The following is a 26,754-nucleotide window of genomic DNA, read 5'->3' as shown; positions in this document are numbered from 1 at the left end:
CCCCCCCCATAAAAAAATAAGTCTCCAGGGGCGAATGACGTAGACGTCATCTCCCTGTTCGTCCATGTGCTTTCTTTCGAGTGTTAAGCACTACTGCAGACTTTCGAGCGTCGAGGCAGGTTATTGTGGATTGTAGCGGAGATGTGGTTTATTTAAAGTTTGAAGTTAGTGTTAATGGCATTTAAAAACCTTGCCTTGACCGTGGTAGGACTAAATCTTAGTGGATTGATTGGAGAGCGAAAAGAAGTAGAAAGCTATCGACTTCGCTGGTCTCTTGAAAAACGTTCTTTGCCGAAGCACCGTGAGCGTTCGTTAAAAGCTGGAATGTATCCAATCAATGGCACTCACGCCTCGACTGCGACGAGCTATTTTGTTCGAGCGTACCTTTCGCTGAAGAGCTAATTTAGCATAAAGAACTCATTCCTCTTAGAATTCATAGGACAGTTGAAACTTTGTGGATGTTCGTTTCCCATTATTTTGAGAAATTGATTTAGAACATATGTAGACCAGGGAGTGACACTAAAACTAGTAATAGTTAATCCTCTAATCGTGTAAGCTTCAGCATTTGAAATGTTTCTCAGCTTGACATATTATAAGAAAGACCATTTTTATCAGACAATGAATTTTTAACGCAGGAAACTTTAATACGCAAAAAGACTCATGAAATGCGTCGCCGAAACATTTGAATTTTAAACTGAGACGAATGCGAAAACTATCATTAAATGCTGTCATTCTGATCTGATTACCTCTGGTTTCTGGATGAAGTCTGTCGACCCCGTTGATGATTTGTTTCTAACAAATCAACGTCGGTACCAACAAATTTCATCCAGTACAGCTGAAAATCTTTTGATCTCATGAACTCCAAGAAATTGCTGTGATGCAAGGTACTCTGACATGTATGACTGCGTTGTCTGAACCTTTTCCAAGGTGTTACACAATATTCTAATTTATCATGTATATTTTTTTTTTATTTGAACAAAAAACAATATCACAGATCCACTTATTATACCGACTTTATTGAGGCTTCAAAGTTTTAGAAGAATCTGTTTCAAATTTGCAGAGATATGAAACCTCATACTTACCAAAAATTACAATTGTCCAAAAGGGCTGGTCGTTTACCCGATACCACCTTGTGCGCCTAGTCAGTTCTTCAAATCGGGATTGCTTCGCATACTATTTTTTTTTTTTCCTTACTTCTTTACATACCGTGACTTACTTACTTACTCCCCTTTATGAGACACAGGACTTTTGGATAACTGAGTTTAACACACGATAGACCTAAATAAAATTAGAGAAATTAATATATTATACACCGAGTGTGAATACAAAATTGAAACTTGCAAATACAAATGAACACAAGGTGGTATACAAAACCGATGTTAAAGACTAGGAAAGAGACATGGAGGCTGCACTGACCGATCACTCCAACTGCACCACTCTCTCAGAGACTGGTAACGAGTTTACATGCTTTCGCTACAACACTGTTTTCTTTTAGCAAGCTTCGCCCTTGGTGTCAGATGCTTTTTTTCTTTTGGTAATTGTACTGTGTCTTAACTGCGTGCCTTTGCTTATCAACCAAGGCTAACTTTCTAACGGCCGCACTAGCGGCGGATCCAGGGGATGGATTGGGTGGCAAGCAACCCGCCCCCTCTTTTGGGTCATCCAAGCTTAAAATTATAAAACGAAACAAAAGTATCATAAAACAGATAAATGAAATTTACAAAAAACAAAAAAAAAAAGGGAAATATAGTTCGTTACTTTAGTCAAATTGAGTCGTCTTGAGGCCCACGTTGTATTAAATTAGCGTTCATATGATATTCCGATATCGTTCTGTCGCATACTTTTCATTCGATTCTGTGCGCTCGGGTAACATGATCTGTTTAATGATAGGAATGTTATTTGCTCCTTCTCTTGCCATATCATTTTGTTAAAAAAAACTGAGCCACAGTCGATGAAATAATTCATTTTCCAAAGGAATTAACTTGTTTTATGTGAAAGCGACGTCTTGTCAGTAATTTCCCAGCTTCCGGTTGGGGCATTCCCACCATGTGGAACTTAATTCAGTAGGATCTCTTATAATGGATACAACTAGAACATACATGAGTCCACGCTCCAAGCAAGTAACGATCAAATATGCCCCCTCCCTCCCTCCTTTTTTGTGCTTTGTATATGACGGGTGTGCCCTCACCTTTGCTGGGATTACTTCTTTTATATTTTCTTCAGGCCCAACTTACTACGCTGGATTTTAATAAATGGCCGTGCCCATCAGGGCTTGACCAAAAATCTCATACCTATGGTTCAATTACTTTTGTCCTAACAAACGGAGCTTACTTAAACACCTTGCCAACGGCAAGGTTTGGCCTTCAGTCAAACAGCATGAAGCATAAATATGTAGTGCTTTATTGATTAAATTCCAGCCTGGGCCGGGTGTTCTTAAATCCACTTTTTTTTCTGTGCGAGTGTTAGCTGTATTAATCCTCAATCTGTACTAAGACTCAATCACCCGATCAACAAAATGAAATTATGAGCAAAGGAAAAAAAACTAAACTGGACAATGAAATGAAATGAAATGAAATGATGGTGTATAGAAACCGTTGGAAAATAGCAAACTGGCTTTCTTTGGTCTCGAGGATGTGCGAAATGATTCGGCCCCCGTTACTTGTTTCTTTATTCAATGCGTTTCGCAAGAGATATATGGCTGCTAACAAACACTGCAAATGCCAAAAAACCGTTCCATGATGTGGCTTGACGTACGTAACTTATTCTTAGGTTTAAACAATTAATTATTTGTGGACACAGTAATTTACTTAAAAATTTATCATTTCGTGTTCGCTACAAAACGTCCAAAACTGCCTTTTTCTGTTACATCTTTACCACCTTTTTCTCTACGTAAATGTCCAGTGAACGTTGAGTGGGTAACTTACATGTCAACGATCCCACACCGATAAGGAAACCTCTTTTCTCAGTTTTTGTTACAGCAGATCATCTCAGAAGACAACTTCTACAGTGATATCACTGAAATTGTCAAAGATCTTGATGAAGGTGGTCTTAAGGAAGTTGTTGTAATAGTATGCTCCCGGTGTGTCCTGGGATTCTGCGAGAGCTTTCGCAGCATCGTCATCAGTCCCCCCAATCTTCTGCTTCAGAGTTGATTCCGCCGCCTTCACGTATTTTGGAGGGGTAGTTCCCAACAAACTAAGGAAGAAGAACGTCTCACGGGGGGTGAATTTGTCGTACATGCGTTCAAGCTGTATACGCTGTCCTCCAGGAATTCCTAAGAAGAAAAAATAACGAGTATCAATAGTTTGAATGATTCTAGTGCACCAAGGAAGATCATGAATTTCTAAGTGCTTTATTGTGCCACCGGTGCATGGGCTAATAATTATATCACTCTTTTACGAAATGTCAATGCATTTCTTCATTAACACTGTGCCGCGTAGTTTTCAGTGGCTACCTGCTTCGAGTAGGTGTAGCTTGTTGCTATCGTCTTGTGTAAGTCCGTCCGCAACCCTAATTAATATTCGCGTGGTCTTCGTAACCGTTCGGGAGCCTAATTTCGGGATACTTTTCGCGGCCAATCGAAGCATCGATCTTAGCGGCTCGTGATCTCCCGGGACTTTTCGACCTGTTATTGATCTTCCATGTGCTTGAGCTTTGACGCGACTTTTTTCCTGGGTTGAAAAATGATTTCGAGCCTTTTTTCATCAGTAAACAGTTAAAGAATTAGATAAATGTGCCAAGTGCTTGTTAATGAGAATTTTAAGTTTTTTGACGTTTTATAGAAATTCTATCGTAGAAAGACGACCACTGTTTGGTGAACATTTTGAGCATATGTTCACATGACGCCGTCAGTGGTGTTGTGTGAATCTAGTTTTCGCTCTTCATAAGCTTTCTGATAGGCTAAAAAAACTTTCCTTTAAGCAACGTTGAATTTCCTTTAATTCGGAAACGTAAAATCATTTTCGAAATTAAAATCGCGAACAATCCTTCGGAAAACGCAATTTGTCTTTCAAGAACACAATTCTCTTCGGGAAACAGGAGATGTCGTTCTATGAAATCTGTGCCTACATGATTACCGATTGCGATGCAATCAAATTTCAACTGTTTTTATATCCAATGCAGGAAAATATGAGGTCTTTAATTTAACAGGACTTTCACTCTATAGTTACACATTTTACTGCTTAATTAATTGCTGCCTTTACGTATGGTTGTTTCCAGCTTATAAATTCACAACTTTAGTTCATGAGTTTTTTCCAGCTTATAAATTTGCGTAACGTTGTTTCTAGCTCATAAATTCACTCTTACAGTGTACATGCATTTCAAAGTAAAGAGAGTAATTAGTCTGCCTAAGAAATTACTCCTTTGGTTGCCCAGTTTATGCCAAATGTTGTTCAGTTGACATTTTAAAGCTATTCGTTATTGTTAATTTGAACTCTATGAAAATGTTGAAAGGCAAAACTATTTTCAAGTTTTGAGCATTGTGCAGCACTTGTATGCTATTAATGCCCCACTAAAATTAGCTAGCTAATCATTAACTATCCCTCTTTTTGCTCTCTACAGTTTTTTCAAATCAAATTTCTGAGACAGAATTTTGAAGACATGCTACTGATAAATGAAGGGTTCAGCCACATAGGGAGGCCAGTACATTCAAACCTAAGTAGAAGGTTGCTACGATGGGTCGGGTTTGGCTACATGAATTTGATTCTTGACCGATCAAATTTTACCCCAATCCCTAAATTTAATTCATTATTTATATCCAAGGTAACCACATGCAGTCCTTCACTGCCTATTTTTATTATTATTATTATTATTAGTAGTAGTAGTAGTAGTAGTAGTAGTAGTAGTAGTAGTAGTAGTAGTAGTAGTAGTATTAGTATTATTATTAGTATTAGTATTATTATTACTTGATGAGATGAAGGGCTCGATTTCTGGAAAAACTTTGAGAGCTGTCGACCTTGCCACTCAGAAAGGTGCTTCTAGATGGCTTACTGTTTTGCCAATTAGAGATATGAATTTTGATTTAAACAAGAGTGAGTTCCGAGACGCTGTGAAACTCAGGTACGACTGGGAAGTTCCTGATACTCCCTCTGTTTGTGTTTGCGGGGACATATTCAATGTGGATCACGCTATGATATGCAAAAGAGGCGGATTTATCATCCAACGTCATAATGAACTAAGGGATTTGGAGGCGGAACTGCTTAGCATGGTATGCAATGGTGTCGAAACCGAACCAATTTTGCAAGACATCACAGGAGAAGAGTTGAATAGGGGAGCCAACACCGCCCCTGATGCGCGGCTGGATATAGTTGCTAGGGGATTCTGGGAGAGGCAGAGGTCGGCTTTTTTTGATGTCAGAGTATGCCATCCGAATGCAGACTCCTATAGAGATTTGGATCCAGACCAGATATTCAGGCAGCACGAAACAGAGAAGAAGCGCCAGTATGCCAGCCGTGTGTCAGAAGTAGAGCAAGCTACATTCACGCCATTAGTTTTTAGCACGACGGGTGGAATGGCAGTGAAATGTAATCGATACCATAGTAGACTTGCTGAGTTAGTTGTTACAAAGAAGGGCGAAAGTTATGCGACTACCATGTCATGGATTAGGGCAAGAGTATCTTTTGTGCTGCTGAGATCAGCATTACTTTGTTTAAGAGGCTCGTGAGCTCCTAGGAGAGTCCACTTAGAACTGTCGGACATTGATTTAGATATCGAAAAAGGACATGCAAATATTCGTTAAGGCAATTGAGAATGCTATTTCTGGGGAACTCTAGCCGAAGCCACGAACACTGAGCCAAGAAGTGGACCTGCATATAGCTACAGTGTATTTTTAAAGTAGAGTTTTTGCCATTTAAATGTGTAGAGTATTTTTTACTATTCTTATTTAAATATTTTCGACAAATGACAATAGACAAATTTATAACGGTTGTAAAGAATGAGTGTAATTTGTAATTCGTTTGTAAGTTAGTATTTCCCTGACATATATATTATCCTAAGAACTTTTACAGTTGTAATTTTTTATAAGCCACTAATAAACATTATTATTATTAAAAAAATGAAAAAAATTATTATTATTATTATTATTATTATTATTATTATTATTATTATTATCATTATTATTATAAGGTATAATGAGCCATTTCACGACCATTTTTGCACCAGAACTGATAACGTTGTTTTTCGATTTGCTACGTCAGAATGCCGTCGATATCCAAAAACGACTGTTGTACAGCTAAATCTATCCTAGCTCTACCATCTACTTATCAAGAATATCTTGTGACATTTAAATTGATGACGTCACAAGTGGTACAAAGAGCACGACCATTAAGTGGCCGTATATGGCTACTTGGGCGTCAAAGGGTTGATGCGCACACGGAGTGTCGGAAAGTAAGGTCCACTGCACCCTCCATACAAGTAAAAACGGAAAAGTAGGAGGCTGGCACTGATATCTTAGCTTCAATCGACCCAATTCCAGCACGACGTTTTTCACGAAAATCGAATCCAATCGGTTAACAAACACGCCAGGCTCGTAGAATACGAGTTGCTCGAAACCCTGAAACCACTCAAGCTTCTCCAGCTGGCTAAGCAAAGCCAGCAGGCTCTGTGAAAGTCGCACATCAACCTTCCAAATTGTCTCTCCGCTCTCCGAAGCCGTGGAGATCACAAACTGGCTTTCGAAAATGGCGATTGAATTCGGGGCGCTTGGTGTCAAGTGAAATAAGTCCCCGACTCAGGAGCGGATGAACGAGCAAACTCGCCGATTGGCTCTTTGATCCACTTCGAGTCAGGGACTTATTCTACTCGCCACAAGGCTCTCCGCGTCTTCCAGCGTCCTAGCCTTCCGTTTTACCTGTATGGAGGGTGAAGTGGACCTTATTTTCGGAAACTCCGTTTAAACATTAAAGACAGCCACAACAAGCCTTATAGTAAGTTCCATCGATTTTCATTCGCATTTTTTTTTTTACACACTTCGCCTCATATGCCCTTTATTTTTCCATATAAAACCTGTCTTGGAGCAGTATCTTGACACAAATAGAGAGCCTGGCTACCTGTGACCACAGGAGGCGATAGGGCCACACGAAAAAAAAACATCGAAGCGCTTTTATACTTTTAAACCTTGTTTCTGACCTTAAAATTGTGTTTAGGTTTGTACTCTAGTCTTCTTAGCGGAATATTTTGGGAGGAAAACGATTCTGGGAGGAAAACGATTTTTGGAGTGACAGTTGTAAAATTACCATGTCACCGTAACAACGCATGACTTCATTATGTCGTGGTCTGGGCCAGTATCAAGTTCGCGTAATTTAACACCGATGGGAATCACTACAAAAATCGTCAAACATTTGTTCTTGATTGTTAGATTCAGGTGAAATTTTAGCTCTATACGGGAAAAATATACCTTTGTGAGTGACCTGAGTCAAGCGGTATTGCTCTTGCCTTTCAGCGTTACTAGTCACGCCATCGTCATCGAGGTACAGCAAATAGCTACTGTCACGGCCTGGATAGATGTTGAACGTAATAGGGTTCACCTTGCCCTGGGAATACAGCTCTCCAATGTACTGCTCCAGTTCCCGGAAGGGAATGATCGCTCCCTCTCGGATGTAAATGGCACAGTTGTCTTTGGTGGGATCGTCCCATGGAGCGAAAAAGTCGAACTCCTTCCCTCCATCGACAGGACCATCAAGCGGCAAGTTAATTTTGAAATGATACCACTGGCTTCCAGTGGGGACGTACACAGCTCTACTAGTCTGACCTGCAGCCAAAAAAACTACCTTTAAAATAACATCCCTGATGATAATGAAATCATTGTTGGAGTAACCGACTGACTGACTGACAATCCCTGTCTAAATGACTGTGGTAGCTTTGTCCGAATTTATCACGTGACTTCTTTTCACTGTTGAACTTTGGTCTGGAAAATGTCTCGTAGGAACGTTGTTGTGAAGAAAAGTGTGAATTTTTCTTTCGATTTTTAACTCTGAATAAATATTAAACTCTAAAAAATATCTTACGAAGTCATCCTACCTATCAATAATGACCAATCAACGAACAACCAGTCTGACTGAATTGAGGAGGTGTTTGTTAGAATAATTTCAGTTGCCTTTTCTTTTGCCTGTTATGCGCCTATCAATGTAAGCCGACGGGTGGAGGCGGAGGGAAGTATATAAGCGTATAATGTTTAGACACGCACAAAAGCGCCGTGTTGACTAAACGGATTTTTATCACACGCCACAAATCAGAAAAACACGTGCACAGATTATTTATGCCAAATTATTTATGCGAAACTTATCATGACACCTCTCCTTTAACAAGGGTAATCTTAAATGAATCAGAATAACAGTTCCATGGCCTACGGTCATAACAGTTCAGTTCATGGCTAAGTTGGAGCTGAATAACAAGTCACAATACACAACCAATCAACGAAATAGGTATCAATAAAAAAAGACTCTGCGCAATGTTCCTATGTTTACTATAACAGCACAGTTCAGGTCATAACATAGTCCTCCCGGAATCTAGCTGACAATACGGCCGCTGGAGGTACAATTTGCTTGTGTCTGTGGAGAACTGCTTTCCTCAGTAACATGCTGGGCTGATACAGAATTACCAACAGGAACCAGGTCAAGCGACGTCACTGTGTCGTCGAGAGATGGACCAGTATTCACTACTGGGGGCTCATTTGTTGGCAACAAGTGTCGATGATTGCGACGGTAGGCAGTGCCGTCCGGCGTTGACACTATATAGGATCTCGGTGTTGTGTGCTGCGCAGTAACTGTAGCTGGCTTCCAGGTCTTTCCCATCCGTATACGCTCTGTTTGATGTGACTTGATTTCAGGTAATAACTTCACATTTCGATCGTAGTACATCTTCTGTTTATCCTTACGCTCCTTGAGTTTGGAACAGGCATTGTGAACCACTTGTGGCTTTGAGAGGGATGCTATGGAAGGCAACTTGGACTTCAACAGGCGACTCCTTTAATCCGGAGACCGAGGTGTTCCTATATTCAAGTAGAGCTATGTATGGGTCATTTCCATCCTCAAATGCTTTTTGAGGCAACTTCTTGATGGTTTGTATTGCCCTTTCACTCATTCCATTCGATTGAGGGTACCTGAGACTAGAGGTGGTGACTTCAAACCCCAAATCATTTGCAAACTGTCGGAAGTTTTTGCTCATGTTATCATCAATAACTTCATATCGAATTCCTCGCCTGGCGTACATGGATTTCATGCCAGTTATAACACTGACCAGCTGTCTTGTCTTTCAAGAGACAAAGTTCAGGGTACTTGGAACAGTAATCAACTACAAGCAAGTGTGCCTTAGAGTTCAGTTCAAATATGTCTGCACCAAATTTCTGCCATTTCAGCACGCAAGTTCCAGTACTGGGCAACAGATATAATTTGCTTTTATAAGAAGGCCAACCATTCCGCACAACTTTACTAAAGATCTTCAGGTTCTCGTTTTAAGCCGCAGCTTTTTTCATCTGCACAGGCTTCTCTTTAGTCATAAGGAGAAGTTCCACAAGGCTGTGTACGATGACTTCCATGTCGTTTCTCATTTCTTGATCGGAGGGTGGTTCATCTTAATAAGCTCTTGAAAGTGTGCTCGCCACGTACATGTACTTGCCAGGAACATGAGTGATGTTTACTTCATATTTCTGCGAAGCAGCCCTTGAAGCCTTGGAGATGCTTTAGCCAGCGGCTTCTTGGAAACAGGCACTAAAGGCTTGTGGTCTGACTCCACATCAACAGGCCACCCGTGCACATATTGGTTAAACTCCTCGCAGCCACATACAACCGCAAGCAGTTCTTTCTCAATCTAAGCATAATGTTTCTCAGCTTGAGTGAGAGACCGCGAAGCGTAAGCGATTGGGTGTCCATCCTAAAGGACGCAGGCTCCGAGACCTGGCTTAGAGGCATCCACTTGCAATTGGACTGGCTTGGTGGGGCCGTAGAACTTCAAAACAGGCTGACAAGAAAAGATTTGTTTCAGACACTCCGCTGCTTGAGTATGCTCATGTGACCAGATCCACATCACATCTTTCTTCATTAGATTACGCAACGGTGCAGTAATTTCTGACTGATTGGGAATAAACTGGGAAAAATAATTCACCATTCCCAAGAAGCGTTGCAACTCTTCTTTGCTCTGAGGTAAAGGCAATTGTGTGATGGCACGCACGTTCGCAATAACAGGTTTCAGTCCTGATTCAGGCACAATGTTCCCCGGGCATGTACTTGACTTCACTAACTTTATATTGCAGCTTTGCAGAGTTGAACTTGACATTCGCTTGTCGAGCTCTTTCCAGATGCTTAACCATGCTTTCATCATGCTCCTTCTCGTCTCTGGCTGCAACAATAATATCACCAAATATGACCTCTACACCATCAATGTCCCCAACCAAGGCTTCATTCTTCTTTTGGAACACTTCTGCCGCTGAGTTTATGCCAAAAGGCATACGCTTAAATCTATAGCGGCCAAATGGGGTATGAAATGTACAGAGGTGGGGGCTCTCATCATCTCGGCGCACCTGCCAAAATCTTTTTTTGTTTTCATCCTACCATAGAGAACAGTTTCTTGCCACTAAGACGACTTGTAATATGCTCTACCGTGGAAACTCTATGATGCTCTCTTCGAATAGCCTTGTTAAAATTTCTAGGATCTAAACACAATCTCAACGAACCATTACGCTTCTCAACGATGACTAGACTGTTCACCCATTTGGTGGGTCTGTCAACTTTCTGGACCAGATCTTTCTCTTCCAACTCCTTAAGCTTTGCCTTTGGTTTCTCATGCAGGGAATACCGCGCTCTTCATGGAGAGTGAATGATTGGCTCAACAGCTGCTGTGGGCGCGAAGGTTTAGCGGGCTTTGGTTTGTTTTTCATCGCATGCACGGGTTTCTTTTCCGTTTTTTGCACTTCCTTTCGTTGTTTTGCACAAGCTTCAGCTGCTCCGCAAAGACTTGCCGCTTTTTCTAGGGTAAGATCGGACGATTCACGAAGCAGTCGCTCTTTAAGACGAGTGTCGCTCACACCAAATGCAATTAAGCCTTGAATCAGGCTGTTTTGCTAGTCGCCAACTTACATGACTTCGCGCGCGTTTTCAATTCAGTGATAAGTGGTCGATAGATTCACCCTCTTGTTGTTTACGCTCCCAAAACTTGTATCTTTCGAGAACAGTGTTCTTTCTGGGATTGAAATAATCTTCAAACTTTTTCTTTAGGTGTGCAATATTGTTACGATCCTTTTAAGTAGCGAAACGAAACGTGTTATAAATCTCGAGCGCTTCCTCGCCGATCGATCGATCAGAATAGCACACTGCACCTTTTCATCTTCAGCACTCTTTCCCGACGCTGTCAAATAAAAGGTTGAACCGTTGAACCCATCTTCTCCAATTTTCGGAAAGATTTCCTTGAAGCACAAAGCTACTGGAGGCTTGAAAACTTCCATGGTTCACTTCTGACACCATATAATGTTTAGACCACGCACCAAAGCGCCATGTTGACTCAACGGATTTTTATTGCACGACACAAATCAGAAAAACACGTGCACAGATAATTTATGCAAAATTAATTATGCGAGCTTATCATTACACAGGGATTTGACTCTCATTATTGTCCAGTAGGGCTTTTCGTTCACCATGCTCTCCTGAAGGAAGGGCTACGTGACTTTTTATTGGCGACGCGGGGGAGGGGGGAGGGGGGTCATGTTCGACATCGATAGGGTAGAAAAATGCTTTTTAAGTGTTTACGATAATAGAGAACTAAGGAAATACGAAGGTACGTTGATTTGACAGACTTCTTTCTATTTTTTCTTCGTGTTGGAATGGTCGTTTGCTTCTAAACAATGTTGAGATCTTTTAGTGTAGAATTACAAGTAAAGAAGTAAGACTTCTTTGTTACTTTGCTACATAAATTTACGAAGTAGTAATCCTGGTTCATCACAATGAGCAGCTCCAGGGAGGGGAAAGTTTGGCATATTTGACAATATCATAGATCTGAGCGAGGGTAGCAAATTTGTCGTATAAAAAAATGGAAACTGTCAAATCCCCGCCCTATGACCTCCTTCCTCCCGCCGACTTTGCAATGATCAGTGCATTTTTAATATTGATTTCGTTGATTGGGAAAATGAGAAAGTTGGCCCAGCGCGACAAATACAGCTGAATATACACTTTGGGATGAGGATTCTTTTACTGAGAAAAGATGCATGCATGCGCTCAGGTCAAGTCTATAGCTACTCCACTCCTCCGTTATCAACTAACCTGGATTGATAATTGGAGCCACCAAAATGTCTTTCCCCAAGAAAAACTGATCATCATGGCGAGTAGCAGTGTACCCATTGAATCCGCTACCGTGATCTTCATGAGTAGCTTGATCACTGTGATACTCTCCTGTGGAATGTGTGACAAGCATTTTAATTAGTTTAATTTATTGTCACGGTATAGTCGTCACGCTACGCAAACTGTGTTGCTATGTCGGGGCATATGAATTCTCAATATAAATACCTTAACTACTGGTTACGCGTGACATTTTTTTTTTAAATACCTCGAAGCCAGGCTTTCTTTCCTTGTTTAACGGAATACAGCTTATCTCTATTTCCGTTCAACTGTTCAACAACGTTCAGCGTTCAATTTGGCATGACACACTGTTCCGTCAACATTTGTCGCACAAGAGTCGCAGTATTTATTTGTTTGCGAACGAATGTTGTACCGTGTGTCATAGGTTTCCAAGCAACAGTTCACACTACCAAGTAATTGCTGTTAAAAATTGTTTTGTGGTAATACACACTTACGCGCTAAGCCGGAAGTCACATGAAAGTGAGGCTTAAGGGCCACCAAAAATAACATGGCGGACTAGACATTCTCGATGGCAGGGAGGAAATAAAGTCACAGATGTGGTACCGCGACACTTTGCAACAGTCGATCAGATAAAAGAATATTTATTACATTTCACGCATTTCAACAAATCTTGCTCGAAGGAAAGCATGGTCAGTGTAGATGAAACGCTCTGATAAGTTTAAATCGAACACTTCCTTATTTTGCTGTGAAGAACATTTAACCGGGAGACTCCAGATGTAGTCTAACTGGAAGGAGAAAGCATCTACGGCCAGAGGCTGTACCCTCACATTTCCATCGACTCAAGGAGAATGACAGCGAGATTCGGAAGAGCGGTACAAAAGAAGGAAAGGGAGAGATGCAAAAGCGAAGGAAACGAGTTCAAATAACATTTTTAGTGGCGCGGCGAAGAACATGATCTTCTTGACGCCGCTGTGAAGCAAAAGAAGAGAAGGATGACAAAGATCTGTTAGAGGTTGTCCCTGTTTTGAAACGTCAGTTCACTGAGAAGAGCTTTCAAAATTTGGTATGGAGAGGTTTAAAGGTAGCGATAATTGTGCGCGATGATGTAATTGTAGTTTCTCGAGTGTTCCTGAAAAGTGCTTTTTTGCGCGTTTGTTTCGAGCAGCCACGCTGTTGTGTCTTGTAGTTCGAGTGTAGGTCGAGTCTTGTAGTTCGAGTGTAGTTCGAGTGTAATCCTTTGCAATGTTACAAAATTCGTGGAATCTTACGGAATTGTCTGGTTAAGCATATACAGTCCAAAAACTAATGATATTCTACTACAGCAATAACGTTAACATATTCTTTTACGCAGGTTTCCCAAATGATGATACCTTGATGGCAATTTAGGAGTACGTGAAAACTTGAAGCTGCAAATGACTGGTATTTAAATATCGACAATGGTCTGCTGAATGGTGTACTTTTTCTAGGTCTGAAGAAAGCTTTCGACACTGCCGATCGTACTTGAAAAGCTTAAATATTATGGAGAAGATACACCTTCACTCTTATGGTTCACTTTAGGTAATTATTAGGTAATCAGGTAATTATTATTAGCTGCAAATTTTTATGTAAACTAGATTATATCTTACATTGTAAATTTTTTAATTCTTATTTTGTAACTATTCTTTATTGTTTATTTATACACGACCCCACAAGCTGCAAGCTTAATTACTTATCGTGTTTAAATAAAGGTTACTTACTTACTTACTTACTTACTTACTTACTTACTTACTTACTTCTTATCTTTCGAACCGTACGCAACAAACAAGCGTAAATGGCTCTTTTTTTAACGAACAATTGGTAACTTGTGGATTCCCTCAGGGATCTGTTCTTGGGCCTTTATTATTCTTAATTTATATTAATGACCTTAAAGACTTCCCTCTCATCCTGTGCCAAGTTGTATGCGAATGACACAAGCCTTACGACGTCTGCAAGATCCGGATATGTTACAGTTTAAATGAAATCGTGATCTTGAAGTCGTACGATCTTGGTTTCATGCCAACAAGCTCACAGAGACTAAGTATCGCTGTAGTATCGCTGAACATTTTTACGAGTTGTGCAGTATTTTGACGAGCTCGTAGGGCGAGTCAAAATACAAACAACGAGTAAAAATATAAAGCGATGCTACACACCAAAACATCTAATAAGAGATTTATTATCCAATTACTGTAGTAAATATATTTATCAGTGAGCGAGGGAGAGTGTGACAGTTTTGCGCGCGCGCGCCGACCGGTACGGCAAACAGGTTTTCTACTGTACAAATAACTGTACAATATCGCTGTATATTTGTACTGTTATTTGAGCGGTATTCGCTGCAGTTGGATAATAATAGCTAGTAAATATCTGCTCAATCAAATGAAGCATAAATTTGAAGTTAATGTTACTGATCAGTCCCTGTCTATTGTAAGCTCCTATGGATATTTGGGAATTGAAGTTGATGAGACCCTCATCTGGCACACTCAAATTGATATCATGACAAAGAAGATCTCTTCAGGTCTTGGAGCAATAAAATGGTTCGTGATTTTGTACCCCGCCAGACATTAATTAGAATCTTTCAATTTTTCACACTACCATATTTTGACTATTATAGTGAGGCGTGGGGCTGCTTAGGAAAATGCTCATCTGACAGACTCCAGAAATTACAAAACAGAGCCGCAAGAATAAATACTTGTTCAGGTTATGAACGTCGATTCATTAATATTCTGAATGACCTCGGTTGGGAAACTCTCGATCAAAAACGTACAAAACAGTTGACGGTTTGCATCTATAAAAAGTGACTTCTACACACGGTCGACTCGTCGAACCTGGGATAAGTATCCCACAGACAAGGGCTTTGATAGACATGATCTCATGGCCTTGAAAAGCGCAAGTTTGAATATTCCACCGAAGAGGCATTCAGTGAAAGATCAGTCCTCAAAAGATGAGTGCTTTCAAACCGTGAGCAATGCAAATGTCAGGAAAGGAACCATAATTAACTGAAACGTTTCAAGGCTTGGCATATATTTGATCAGGTATTTCCCGCTTTCATTGCATGGCTGTACAAAGCAGTTGGACTGTTTCTTCGTTAATAGTCAATTTTTAAAATCCTAGCTTATTTTACCAAGGTCTGGCTCGTTTGCTGCCATTTCAGTAGCCATGTCAGTTTACTAATTCAAAACTCGCGGGAAATCGATGGTAGCCCTTAACCCTCACTTTCTTGTGACTTCCGGCCTAGCGCGCAAGGGGGTATGGTGTCACATTTCGAGACAATAGCCCTTTTCACGGTTAATTTAGACTGTTTACAGTCCCCTATTTTTCTGTGAGATCGTAGATGTCGATCGTTAAGTTCGATGGGCCGCCATCTTGGTCTCTTGATGCAAGCGAAACTGGGGAGAGTACAAAATGCCCGTGGATAGAGGCGGTGGGGTTAATAGCGTGGGCGTGACGGGGCGGAAAAAATAGGGAGACTGTAACAGCTTCACTCTGTCTGGTGTTCGCTGCGTTAGTTGCTCCAGCAACGGCAACACCTGATTGGTCGAAGGGACAATAGAGTTCATCAAAGCGTAGCAGAGCGTTGACAACTTGAGTGACAGAAAGTGACATTCATCACTTCGGGCTCAGGCCAAAATGGCATCGATTTCAAGAGAATTTTCTGAAAAATATTTTGATTTTGATCGTCTGTCTGCTTGTTGTCTTGGAGGATTGATGTTAAAGCGCGAGCAAAAGGAGGCTGTTTCTCGTTTACTCGAAGGAAAAGATGTTTTGGCGGTTCTTCCAACTGGTTTTGGCAAGAGTTTAATATATCAAAGTTTCTTTTTGGCGAAGGAAATGGCTGAAAGCTCCGTTGATTGTTCTTATTTCCAAATGAAATTTTACAGTTAATGCCACAAAGACGGCACGCATCTGAATAATTGGAATTCTCTGCGGGCTTTGCCGCTTTTTTTCGGAGTCAGAGAAGAGTTCTTCCGTCCCGCATTCAGTCGACTCAACTTAGTAAACCTTCAAAATGTTTCGAAATTCACAACACAGTAATATGTATTCATATCATCATCCCTGATTTGACAGGTTTTTTCTCAGGGGAGGAGATTGTTGATTGATTTGATTAACGGAGGCGCCAAACTGGCGGCCTCGCCCCTTGAACACGAGACAGAGTGAAGCTGTTACAGTCTCCCTATTTTTTCCGCCAGCTGTGCCCTGCACCACCCCTACCCACGGGCATGTTGTACTCTCTCCAGTTTCGCTCGCATCAAGAGATCAAAATGACGGCCAGTCGAGCTCAACGATCGACATCTACGGTCTCACGGGAAAATAGAGGACTGTGAACAGTCAACGGTTAATATTTCTCATTTGAATTACAATGTAATCCAACGTGGGTGCGAGGCAATTTCGGGCTAAAACTACAAAATAGCCCGAAATTGCCTCACATGCATGCTAGATTTTATTGTAATGCAAATGAGCAAAGTTAACCGTGAAAAGGGCTATTGACGAAGCTTATGTTTAAGAATTAAAAAGGCAACAGCGGAAATGAAAACACGAAAAAACGAACAGTACTGAAGGGGCGTTTCATACAGTGGGCTGCTGAAACAAATATCCTCGCCAATTTAGAAGGGAAGGAGATCGAGATTCTCGAGGAAATTCGACCATTTTGCGACAAATGTTAACAACAAGTACGTAAAAATTTGAATTAATACCACGTGCGTTTTCAGACGTTACTGAAATTGCCCTAGTCGCCCAAGTACATGACCTTACCAACTCATTTACTATCAAATTTTAATGCTACTCAGGATGGCGTTGTTTTGAAGATGGGGTGGGAAATTTTGCTCTCGAACTGCAATAGTTTTTACCTGGGTTGATCTCATTCATGAACATGGGTCTGCATATTGGCTTTCCACACTGTGTGTTTTCGTACATAGCATCATAGATGTATTGAATCAACTTGTAGCGAATCTCGATGTATTTGCGGCAGATGCTGGGTACGGGTTCCTCATACATGTAAGGCTCCTGGTACGATTTGGAATAATTATCATAATGATTGCGGAACCATGGCATGAAAGCGCCCATGATGGTCCAACGGATGAGCATCTCAGGCTCCACGATCTGGTTCTATGAAAAAGGCAGTTAGCGATTTTGTCAGCTTAATAGACTTAATGATCCAAATTCAAGTTTTCGGGGGTTTTAATCCCGTACCCCTCAATTGATCTAAAAAAACAAGCACACAGCTTTTAACTTGGCACTAATCGTAGCTTCAATCGAGTCATATTGGGACAGTTCTGATCGGTAGGCTCGATATCCGCCGCTCACTAGGGTCCGGGTTATCTTCCACGAGAGAGAGACAGCGTCATCAGGCCATCAGCGCGGGTCAAGAGAAAATTTTCTCTTGCGCGGGTTCAATTCGTAAAACATCGGTAGCTGTAAATTTGACTAATTGCCACCTTCCCCACAATTTTATCCGGTGGCCCAGCTTCTAGTAGCCCTCACAGTGTATCAAACAAGTGTTTATGACCCTATGTGAGTGAGTGAGTGAGTGAGTGAGTGAGTGAGTGAGTGAGTGAGTGAGTGAGTGAGTGAGTGAGAACTTTATTTAAGTGTCAAAAACCTTATAGCCTGGAAATAATACACCATACTAATTAGGGGACACTGCTAAAAAACTATACTAATACTAATATTGATACAATAAAAAACAAATGACTTGAAGGGCATTATGGGCAGCATAGGATGCAGCCCTTACAGCCGGTGTCCATTAAGCGAGTTATATCCCTTTTGCGAATATAGTTTGTAAAAGCCTGCAGTGTCTTGGCTGGTCTGTCAGCCATAGACAGTTTGCCCCATAATTTGGGTCCTACATATCGCAGAGAGTACTTCCCATAAGTAACAGTGTTGTATCTAGGAGTAAATTAAAGGAAGCTCTAAGCTATTTACAAAACCTTACCTCCCATGCTACGCAGAAGCCACCAATGTCACATCCAGAAACTGGCTGAGCGGACAATCCGATACCCAGGATCAGTGGAATGTTCATTTGCAAGAATTCCCAGCTTGATCTGCTGTCACCTGTGCGTTTACCATGAGATAACATCCGGTGAAATCACTGGTTTAGTGACCAGCGGTCAAAGTGAAAACAGTTGGTTTGGTGGTGGGCTGTGATTCTCGCGGGCGCAGAAATCTGATTTCACCCGATGTTCTCTAACGCCGACCTACCTGAATTACCCATGCGCTTACAAGTATACGTCATATTCCAAAATGGCTGTCATTTTAATATTCCATTGTTTGCATTCAAATCAGCCCTTCTTGCCTCGTTCTTACGTCAAAATTCAAAAAAATTTTGCCTTAAACGAGACATGAAGGGGTGATGAGAATATATAAATGGTGGCAGGAGCCCATAACCGGGAACGTACAACTGCAATGTATGTGAGTCAAGGCCTTCTCACAGACCAAGCTGGTTTTAGTTTGATTTTACCGCGAAATCAGTCTCCCACAGGAGCCTTGGTCTCTCACAGGAGCCTCGCCAGCAAATCAGAAGCTTTGCATAATTAATTGTTTGGACGCGTACGGGCTGGAACTGAACTTTACGCGGGAAAAACTCGTCTTAAATAGCTCGCTCTGTAAAAACATCATGACGTAAAACGTGCACACACTCTATAGAGGAAGTCAAGGCTGGACAGAGCTGTTTCGAAAGACCTGTACCGCGAGGCCGTTTTCTCGCCGAAATTCGGATCTGCTGCTCGATTTTCCCCTCTAACGCAAAGAAGGATAGTCTGTTTGTCCCCTTTTCCCGTTGGCTTAGAAAAATCTTCCTCCTTTCCGCTCCAATTCGAACGGTTTTTGCTTCGCTACTGGAGCTTTCAAATTTCCTCTGCACCCTGTTACCGTCCTTTCGCCTATGGTATAGCGACCGCTCCAGCGTAACAACTGCGACTTACCAGACGGGTGCACAGTCGAAAACTTCCGTTAAAAATTACCACTCTCCCGATGATCTCGCGGGGGCATTTTGACGCCTCATTGTAATGTAAGACCACTAATGTTGATTTCAAGCTGTGCTGTAGTCGAAAGGACGGTCACAGGGTGCGGAGAAACTGGCCCTCTGGTGTAGCAACTGCATGCTATTGTTTTTAGGGATAGATGAATTGCTTCTGTCATTTGCTTTATTGTTATCTTGAAGGGTAGCAAGTAAGGTGGCCCACCACTGTCAAGGCAAAGCAAAAAGTCACGTACAAGTTACCGTACAAACAAAACGTCACGGCACGACAAACTTTACTCACGGTAAGACCGTTAGCTGACGGCAAAACAAAGTTTACTGACCTTTACTAACTGCAAAAAAAAAATTTACTTACGGCAAAGCAAAGAAAGCGAGTTGGTCAGCGGTTGGTCAGCGGTTGGTCAGCGGTTGTTAGTTGCATTTGAAATGGTACGTCGAGTAACAGTAACGCACCGCTCGCTCGGAAACCGCCATTTTCAGTGCATTGTCCCTTATCTCGAGCTCATGATGTTTTGCAGCGCTTGTGGTTCGTTGGTCAATCAAAATACCTACTTCTGCAAAGGCTCCGGTAAAGGTACGTTTCTTAATCTAAAGTATTCGTATTTGCATCTCTTTTAGTTTCGAATAACGATAGGCACGTGAGAAGTCGGACAAACTGCTCGGTCCGGCAGTAATTCACTGCCCTTTTACAGACCCTATTCATAAATGGTTGCCTATTAAAAATGATTTTGTTGGTATTAAAATTAGCCCAACTAACCTCGTGTAAAAGTAAAATTCTTTTAAATTATCAACTCAAAAACAATTTTGTTTTACCGTGAGTTAATGGTGTTCTGCCGTGGGTTAATTTTGTTTTGCTCTCAGATAACATTGTCTTGCCGTGAGTAAAGTTTGCAGTGCCGTGACCTTTTGTTTTGCCGTGACAGTTGTGAGCCACAGTAAAGCAAGCCAATGATGTAACTTTACCAGAACTGCTACATGACTCGCTTATGTAGGTTCAATGGAGGTTCATAAGGTTCATACCTGTCCACAGTCCAGCATAGCGATGAATGCCGACGAAGCCGCCCCGTGTGATGATAAAATGACGTTTGTTTGGCTTCAGACTTTCCAGTCCCTGGTAGGTGGCTTTACAGAGGTTGTCACTATACAAGCAGCGGAGTTTTGCAAATGGTACCTTGTCTTCAGCATCGCTAGCGTTTTCCGTCCTATAAAGTTAATACAACACGAAATATTTGGAAATCGTACTATTGCTCCGACAGTTCACAAGTCCTAAGCCATGCCCTATACTTGCAACTTACCTGGATTCTTCGTTATGACTAAGCATTAAATCCATGGGAAAAGATAACAATGGACAGTCTGGCTGATGAACGCTGGACTTCATTGCAGGTGTGGTCATATCTTGCCACACAAAATCCAACCCCCATTCCAACAGGTCACGGTACTGCTCGCCCCACCACTGCTGTACGTCCTTCCGTCCCAGGTCAGGATAGTGTCCCCATGTAAGGTGACCACCCCATAGTTGACGTTTCCAATGTATGGGTCATGGGTGCCACTGCCATCTTCACGGGTATTCATTATAAAGATTCCGTCTTCTTTGCCGGTGTCCAAGGCTTTGTACGGGCTGTTCTTGCCATTTTCATCAACGTTACAGCTGATTATGGGTGTGATGTTGGTACTGCATTTGAAGCCCTGCTCATGCAGAGTATCAAAGATTTCTTTGGGGTTCGGGAAATTTTTCTCGCTATTCGTGAATGTGCGATAGTGATCCTGCAAATAGCGTATGCAATTAATCTCAATTAGTCATTTATTATTACTAACGCTACACTTAAATTGTTAGACTCAACTACAGCGGTTTTTAAATGGCCAATCAGGACACAGAGAACATCAAATGAGCAAACCAAGTGCATGCAGCCGTCACTAAGCTCCTGATGTAAATTCACCAATAGAAAAATTGGGCTTTTCACTATTGCTGTGAAGGTTGGCTCTAACTTATTTAACTCACCGGCGTCCAATCGGCGTGGTCGTAGGGAAAATTATGTCATCTAAGTGCTGGAGTTTGAAATGCAACGATAGATAAATGGGACAGACTTTTCCCTGGTGTAACACCGCCATACGTTTTCATTAGGTAAAATTGTTACCGGCATCGATGTTCGTGCGAAAAGGCAAGTCGGTGGCCTTGGGAAGTGGGAGTAGTGATTCTCACATGCCGAAGCATTAAGAAAATGTTATGAACAGCGATATTCATATACAGTAATTTAAAAGTGTGGCAAAGCTGAAAACACAACAGCTTTAATTTACGCTGCTGCCATTCACGTCTCAAGAAGGCTTAAGGCTGAAATCTATTTGTCGACCTGTTTTACTGCCAAGGATTCCAAAAGTCCAGTCTCTCCCTTTTGGGATGAGGTCAATTGTCTTTATCAAATGTGCAGTGCAAAAAAAATTCTCTGTTGTTTCAGGCGAGTCTCGCTTGGCTCCAGTTACATGTATGCTTGATTTCGAGTTTGGGTTGCCTTAGTTGATTGGCTACACGTAATTTGATCGATCAAGCTAATTAACAGTGTTTCTGTTTGTTAAAACACTCTAGTATTGTAAAATTGCAGCTGGTGTGAGGATGGTAGGGCTCAAAGAGCCTTAATTACCTGAAAATCGACATCTATATGAATCCCATCGCAGGGGATTTTCCACTGACGGTACTTAGACGCCACCTCCAGCAGAGCCTTTTTGTTATTGTAGCGGGGACCATAGCCTCCCTGATGATACCCAAACACGTACTTTGGTTTAATTCGAGTGCGTCCAGTCAGCACTGCAAATTCATTGAGTATATCTGCCACGTTATTGCCAGTGAAGAGGTAGTAATCAAGAACACCGTGCAGAGCGCCGAAGTAGTACTGGTCACCCTGCCGGAAATTTATGAAAGTCTGCGAAGTGTTGTCTAAGAGGATGCCGTTAGCGAATGCGGGCCCCACGAATGCTCCTTCAGGGTTTGCGCTGTATTCGATCAGAAATGGCGATGACTGGTACAGCGGGGCGTTGGGATTCAGCGGCCCTTGCACCTCCCCCCTCGGTGTGAGATCGGGTGCGTTGTAAGCAAAGTTATCGAAGTTAAAGAACGTCATGGCGGCACCAATTTTCTCACTGCCTCCGGCATACTGGCCATTAAAGTGTTGCTTAGGTACACGACGTTTATCGAGGGTAGCACCGGCTTTCTCTCCAAAGCCATAGTACCTAGCATGCGTAGGCGCCTTCTTAAAATGCGCAACAGCTTCCGCGCCATTTTCGCGGTTAACGTAGACAAGGTTGTAGTCCTCCGGATCAGAGTGGATGAGCTGCCCTGAACGGTACACGGACAGGGCATACTTGCTTAAATTAACATGGATCTGTTCAGGGACAGAAATTTTTAAACTTGCAGTCCACAAGCATCGATAATAATAATCAATTTATAGAGCGCTTTAGATACTCAAAAGCGCTTTACAACGTAAAAAAAAAGAAGGTGTAGTTAAGAACAATGTAGTATAAAGGATAAATAAATAATCACCAAACAGCAAATAGAAAAATAAAAAATAAAAATAAATAAAAATGTGAGTGTAACTAAATATCATCTGCTTTTTTAAACAAAAATGTCTTTAAGTTGATCTTAGGCCCGATCCTAACGCCGCTCCAGTCAGGTGCCGATCCAAACTGATGAGTTAAGCACGGCAGAAGAGCAGCGTTTGAATCAGTTTGGTTAGTCAGGTTAGGTTTAGAGCGGCAGTTCGTCAGGTCCTGTCGAACTATGCGACGTTGGATCGACGGCTAATTCAAAGGGCGTTCTGATCATGTGCCGAACGTAACGCATAAATTAAGATAATTTATAATCTTCTCATAATACACTTTACCTTTTTTCCCTTTACCTGATCCTTAGTTTGGTGCTACCCAAAGGTATGACGGATGAATTTATCGTTGCTCCGAAGTCGCTCTAAAGTCGAATTTTATTGAGTTACGATCGGCACATAGATGGAGTGGCGTTTGGATCGGGCCTTAAGAGTATCTAAGTTCGGGGCCGCTCTGATTGTCAATGGAAGCTTATTCCACTCAGATGGACCAGCAAAAGCGAATGCTCGATCACCGAAAGTCTTGCATTTAGTTAGGGGCACCTCTAACAAAGTAAGGTCATTGGATCTCGCAGAGATTCTGGTTAACGCCTTTTTTCTGATGCGATCACAAATATAACATGGAGCCATACTGATCGGTCTTGACTGACTCTTGAAAAAAACACAAATGTTTTGCTAAAAACTAAAACAACACTGATTAACAAGAAAATGAAAGTTAAAAAAAAAAAAACCAGTATATTGATTTACTTAGTTAGATCACTGACATGCCAAAAAGTCGTAAACCCTTATAAGACATTGAATACGTACAATTTTCCAGGAGAGTTATTTAAGTCCGAAAGGCTCTAGGCTCGATTACCAGCCGCTGATCGGGAAAGGAGCCCGCGCTCCTCCCCCGAAGGAAAGGAACGTAGACCGGAGAGGAACGTAGACCGGACACGAGAGACCGGCGGAAATCGAGCCTAGAAAGGCTTTAAGTAATGCCAAACTGAACAAAATAGATAGCATCCGTAACTCGCCATACTTGACCTACGAAACTGCCACATACCTCGATCTTGTGGGTGACTATTATCAGCTTCCCCTGTTCATCAGTTACTTTAATCTTGCATTCTTCGATCAGGTCCACAATAGTTGCAGGTGAGCGGTTTTTCACGAGAGGAGCTTCAGGATTTGGATTGAAGCGCACACGAAAGCTGGCCGGTGACAATATATAGATGTACAATTTCTGGTTGCCGTCAAGATCCACTTGTCCTTCCTTCTCTTGAGTCCATTTCTCCACCTTTCCTAAAGTGAGCCAGTTAATTCGACTCTCGGGTGTAAATTCATCCGATGGAACATAGCGGAAGTAAGGCATTGTCCTTCAGTGTTTCGTGTTCTGCAATCGAGAATAGATGAAGGTTCCAGTTAGAATGTTCAGGTAATAGCAAGCTGGGAAATTTGTTCGGGAGGGACCCAGAAGGCAGGCGAGTTCATAGAAATAAAGGAACAGTCGCGAGCATTTTCGCTTGGAGTCTCGAAGCCAGTTGTAAAAATACGGTGGGTCCGGAGAAAACATCATTTCAAACCTTGAACCGCGGTCAAAGTGAACACAGTCGAATTTATAAGAGCGTATATATACAAAATAGGAAAACAATCACACTAGCAGTACACGTTTTTATTTTGAATTCAGGCTTCTTTGCAATTGCGATGATCATTGTAACTTGAAAATCATTTCAAATCGGCAGTTCAATTATGAGGCATTCAATATATTCACTCTTGATTTTCCAGACGATTTTTGCCAACAAATTCCATCGCACAACTTCTAAACCATGTATCAGCAAAGCTGAAAGTCGGATGTTTCTTCTCATACAATTATATTTTAAATCCGGCATCCAAAACTCGAAACGCTAGATCTCAAATAAAGTCGAAAAATACGACGATCAAATCTCAGCCGAACCACAAATCGGTAGTGCCAAAAATTCAAATCAATTGTGGTTAAGTTTAATCGTTCCCCTTAGCAAACAATCGACAGTGGTTGCACAAATCGCATGCATGGGTAGGACGGAAAATCAATCGCTAATGAATAATAATAATAATAATAATAGTAATAATGACAATAATAATAATAATAATATTAAGGTTCTTAAAAACGTATCTAAGGTAAGAAGTAAGTAAAGTAAAGTAAAAGCTTTATTAATGTGTCAATGTATTTAGTTTTCACAACTAATTGGGGACACAACAAAAAAAATTAAAATTATTTACAAATAAGGAATAATAAAAATGAATATACAATTAAAATACGTGGCATGTATAAATTGTTCAATAAAACAATGCGTATATAAGAGGTAGTCTCTAAGAATTGCAAAGGTTACAGCAGCTAGGTTACAGCAAAGGCGGGGTGCGATCACAGAGAAAGTCTTGTCCTTAACGGTGCATGTCCTGGGTGCATGGGAGCAAATTCTGTGTTGAGGATCTCAGAGTACGATGGCAATGGTAAAAATTAAGCAGCTGAGAAATGTACGCCAGTGCTAATCCATTCTAAGCTTTGTACGTGATGAGCACGATCTTAGATGAAATTCGCTTTGAGACAGGAAGCCAATGGAGGTCACGCAATGTTGGTGTTATGTGTTCATGTCGAGTGGATCTTGTGACAAGTCTTGCAGCCGTGTTTTCAACTCTTTGTAATTTGTCAATTTGGTGTGATGGAAGGCCATGGACATACAGCAAGCTGTTACAATAATCGAGGCGCGAAGAAATGAAAGCATGAAGAAGACGTTCGGTTGTAGCTTTGGAGCGTCGTAATTTCCCGATATCCCGAATAGAAAGGTAAGCAGCCTTACAAATATTACTTAGATTCGTACCTAAAGTAAGTTGCTGATCGAAGATGAAGCCAAGGTTCCGAGCTTCAGGTGCAACACTTACCTAGTTCCAATACGGCTTTCTCCCAGGCCTTCGCAGTCAACTAATTTCGGTGACGTAGCCCAGACGAACGGCCCGGAGTAACCTAGACAATAACAGACTGCGCATGAGTTTGGATTAGCAGAATGCTTGTTGATTTTGGCTGAGCTTTAGGGATTTCAGTTCCTGGTCTTTTGAATCTTTTTATGTACAGCAAGAAACCGAAGGGGCTCATTTACGCGATCGATTTTGCTATTCGGACAGCTTCAATCATTCTCACCAAATAACTCAGTCGGAGAAGATGCTGATTACTACAACTCGTAGGAATGAGAAACTGTAAAGATAAAGCGTGTGAAAAACTACCCTGATTTTGAAAAATTGGCGCACGTAATTCAGCGTGGTCCACAGGGGTTATAGTTAAAAATATCGAAGGTGAGTCAACGGAGGTAAACGATCTTAGTCATATTTTGTAGAAGTGGGTCTGTTGCGTGAATAATTCTAAATGTTACCAACATTTTCACAAAACTTAAGCCTTCAAGAGGCATTTGAAACCGTCGCACAGATAAAGCAAGAGCTAAAAGAAGGTAATTCGATGGTGCATTTCTGAAAAAATTCAAACTTCTAGTCGACAGATTTTCTTTCATTTTTTTTCGCTAAACGTAGAAAATCGGTAGAGAAAATGATCCATCAAAAGCAAAATAGAAGTCACCGAACGTCCAAGATCGCTAAATCCAGGAAACGCTATGGCAATGGCCATCTGCCATATCATTGTTCATTTTATTACTCAGCGCGTGCTCTGACGTGGCGTGTGAATTTGCGTGCGCAGTAAGGATGCGCAGAAACAATTAGCGCGAACTTCCTTAATTTCGCAAGGTAATTATTACCTACCAGAAAACTTAGAAGGCTACTCTTGAATCCAAAATTTAAGAAAATTTTAGTATATTTTCGTTTTCTTTGTTTAGGCGCTACGGTCACATGTAATAGAAACCTTCAAAGGCTTAGATATTTTGAGTAATCAGTATTT

General features: G+C 41.4%; 1 protein-coding gene and 1 pseudogene across 2 annotated transcripts; one reads left to right on the top strand and one right to left on the bottom strand.

Annotated features, from left to right (window-relative positions):
• Positions 1 to 6: 6 nt before the first annotated feature.
• On the bottom strand, positions 7 to 26,388 carry LOC145499551 (alpha-glucosidase 2-like; annotated as a pseudogene). Its single transcript, XR_014050953.1, has 10 exons — positions 25,694 to 26,388; positions 23,902 to 24,228; positions 21,906 to 22,643; positions 20,565 to 21,033; positions 20,290 to 20,471; positions 18,226 to 18,344; positions 17,141 to 17,399; positions 12,246 to 12,374; positions 7,394 to 7,747; positions 7 to 3,274 (listed from the first exon to the last, which is right to left on the bottom strand). The product of XR_014050953.1 is annotated as an alpha-glucosidase 2-like (transcript).
• LOC145500636 (uncharacterized) lies at positions 4,927 to 5,963 on the top strand. The gene has a single exon (XM_081480152.1). It carries the CDS (start codon positions 5,009 to 5,011, stop codon positions 5,660 to 5,662), a length of 654 nt encoding a protein of 217 aa, XP_081336278.1. The 5' UTR covers positions 4,927 to 5,008; the 3' UTR covers positions 5,663 to 5,963.
• Positions 26,389 to 26,754: the final 366 nt, after the last annotated feature.

The sequence above is a fragment of the Orbicella franksi genome, chromosome 10, assembly GCF_964199315.1.
Source record: "Orbicella franksi chromosome 10, jaOrbFran1.1, whole genome shotgun sequence".
Lineage (NCBI taxonomy): Eukaryota > Metazoa > Cnidaria > Anthozoa > Scleractinia > Merulinidae > Orbicella > Orbicella franksi.
The sequence above is the reverse complement of the archived record's forward strand: the minus strand, read 5'-3'. Positions and strand labels throughout refer to the sequence as shown.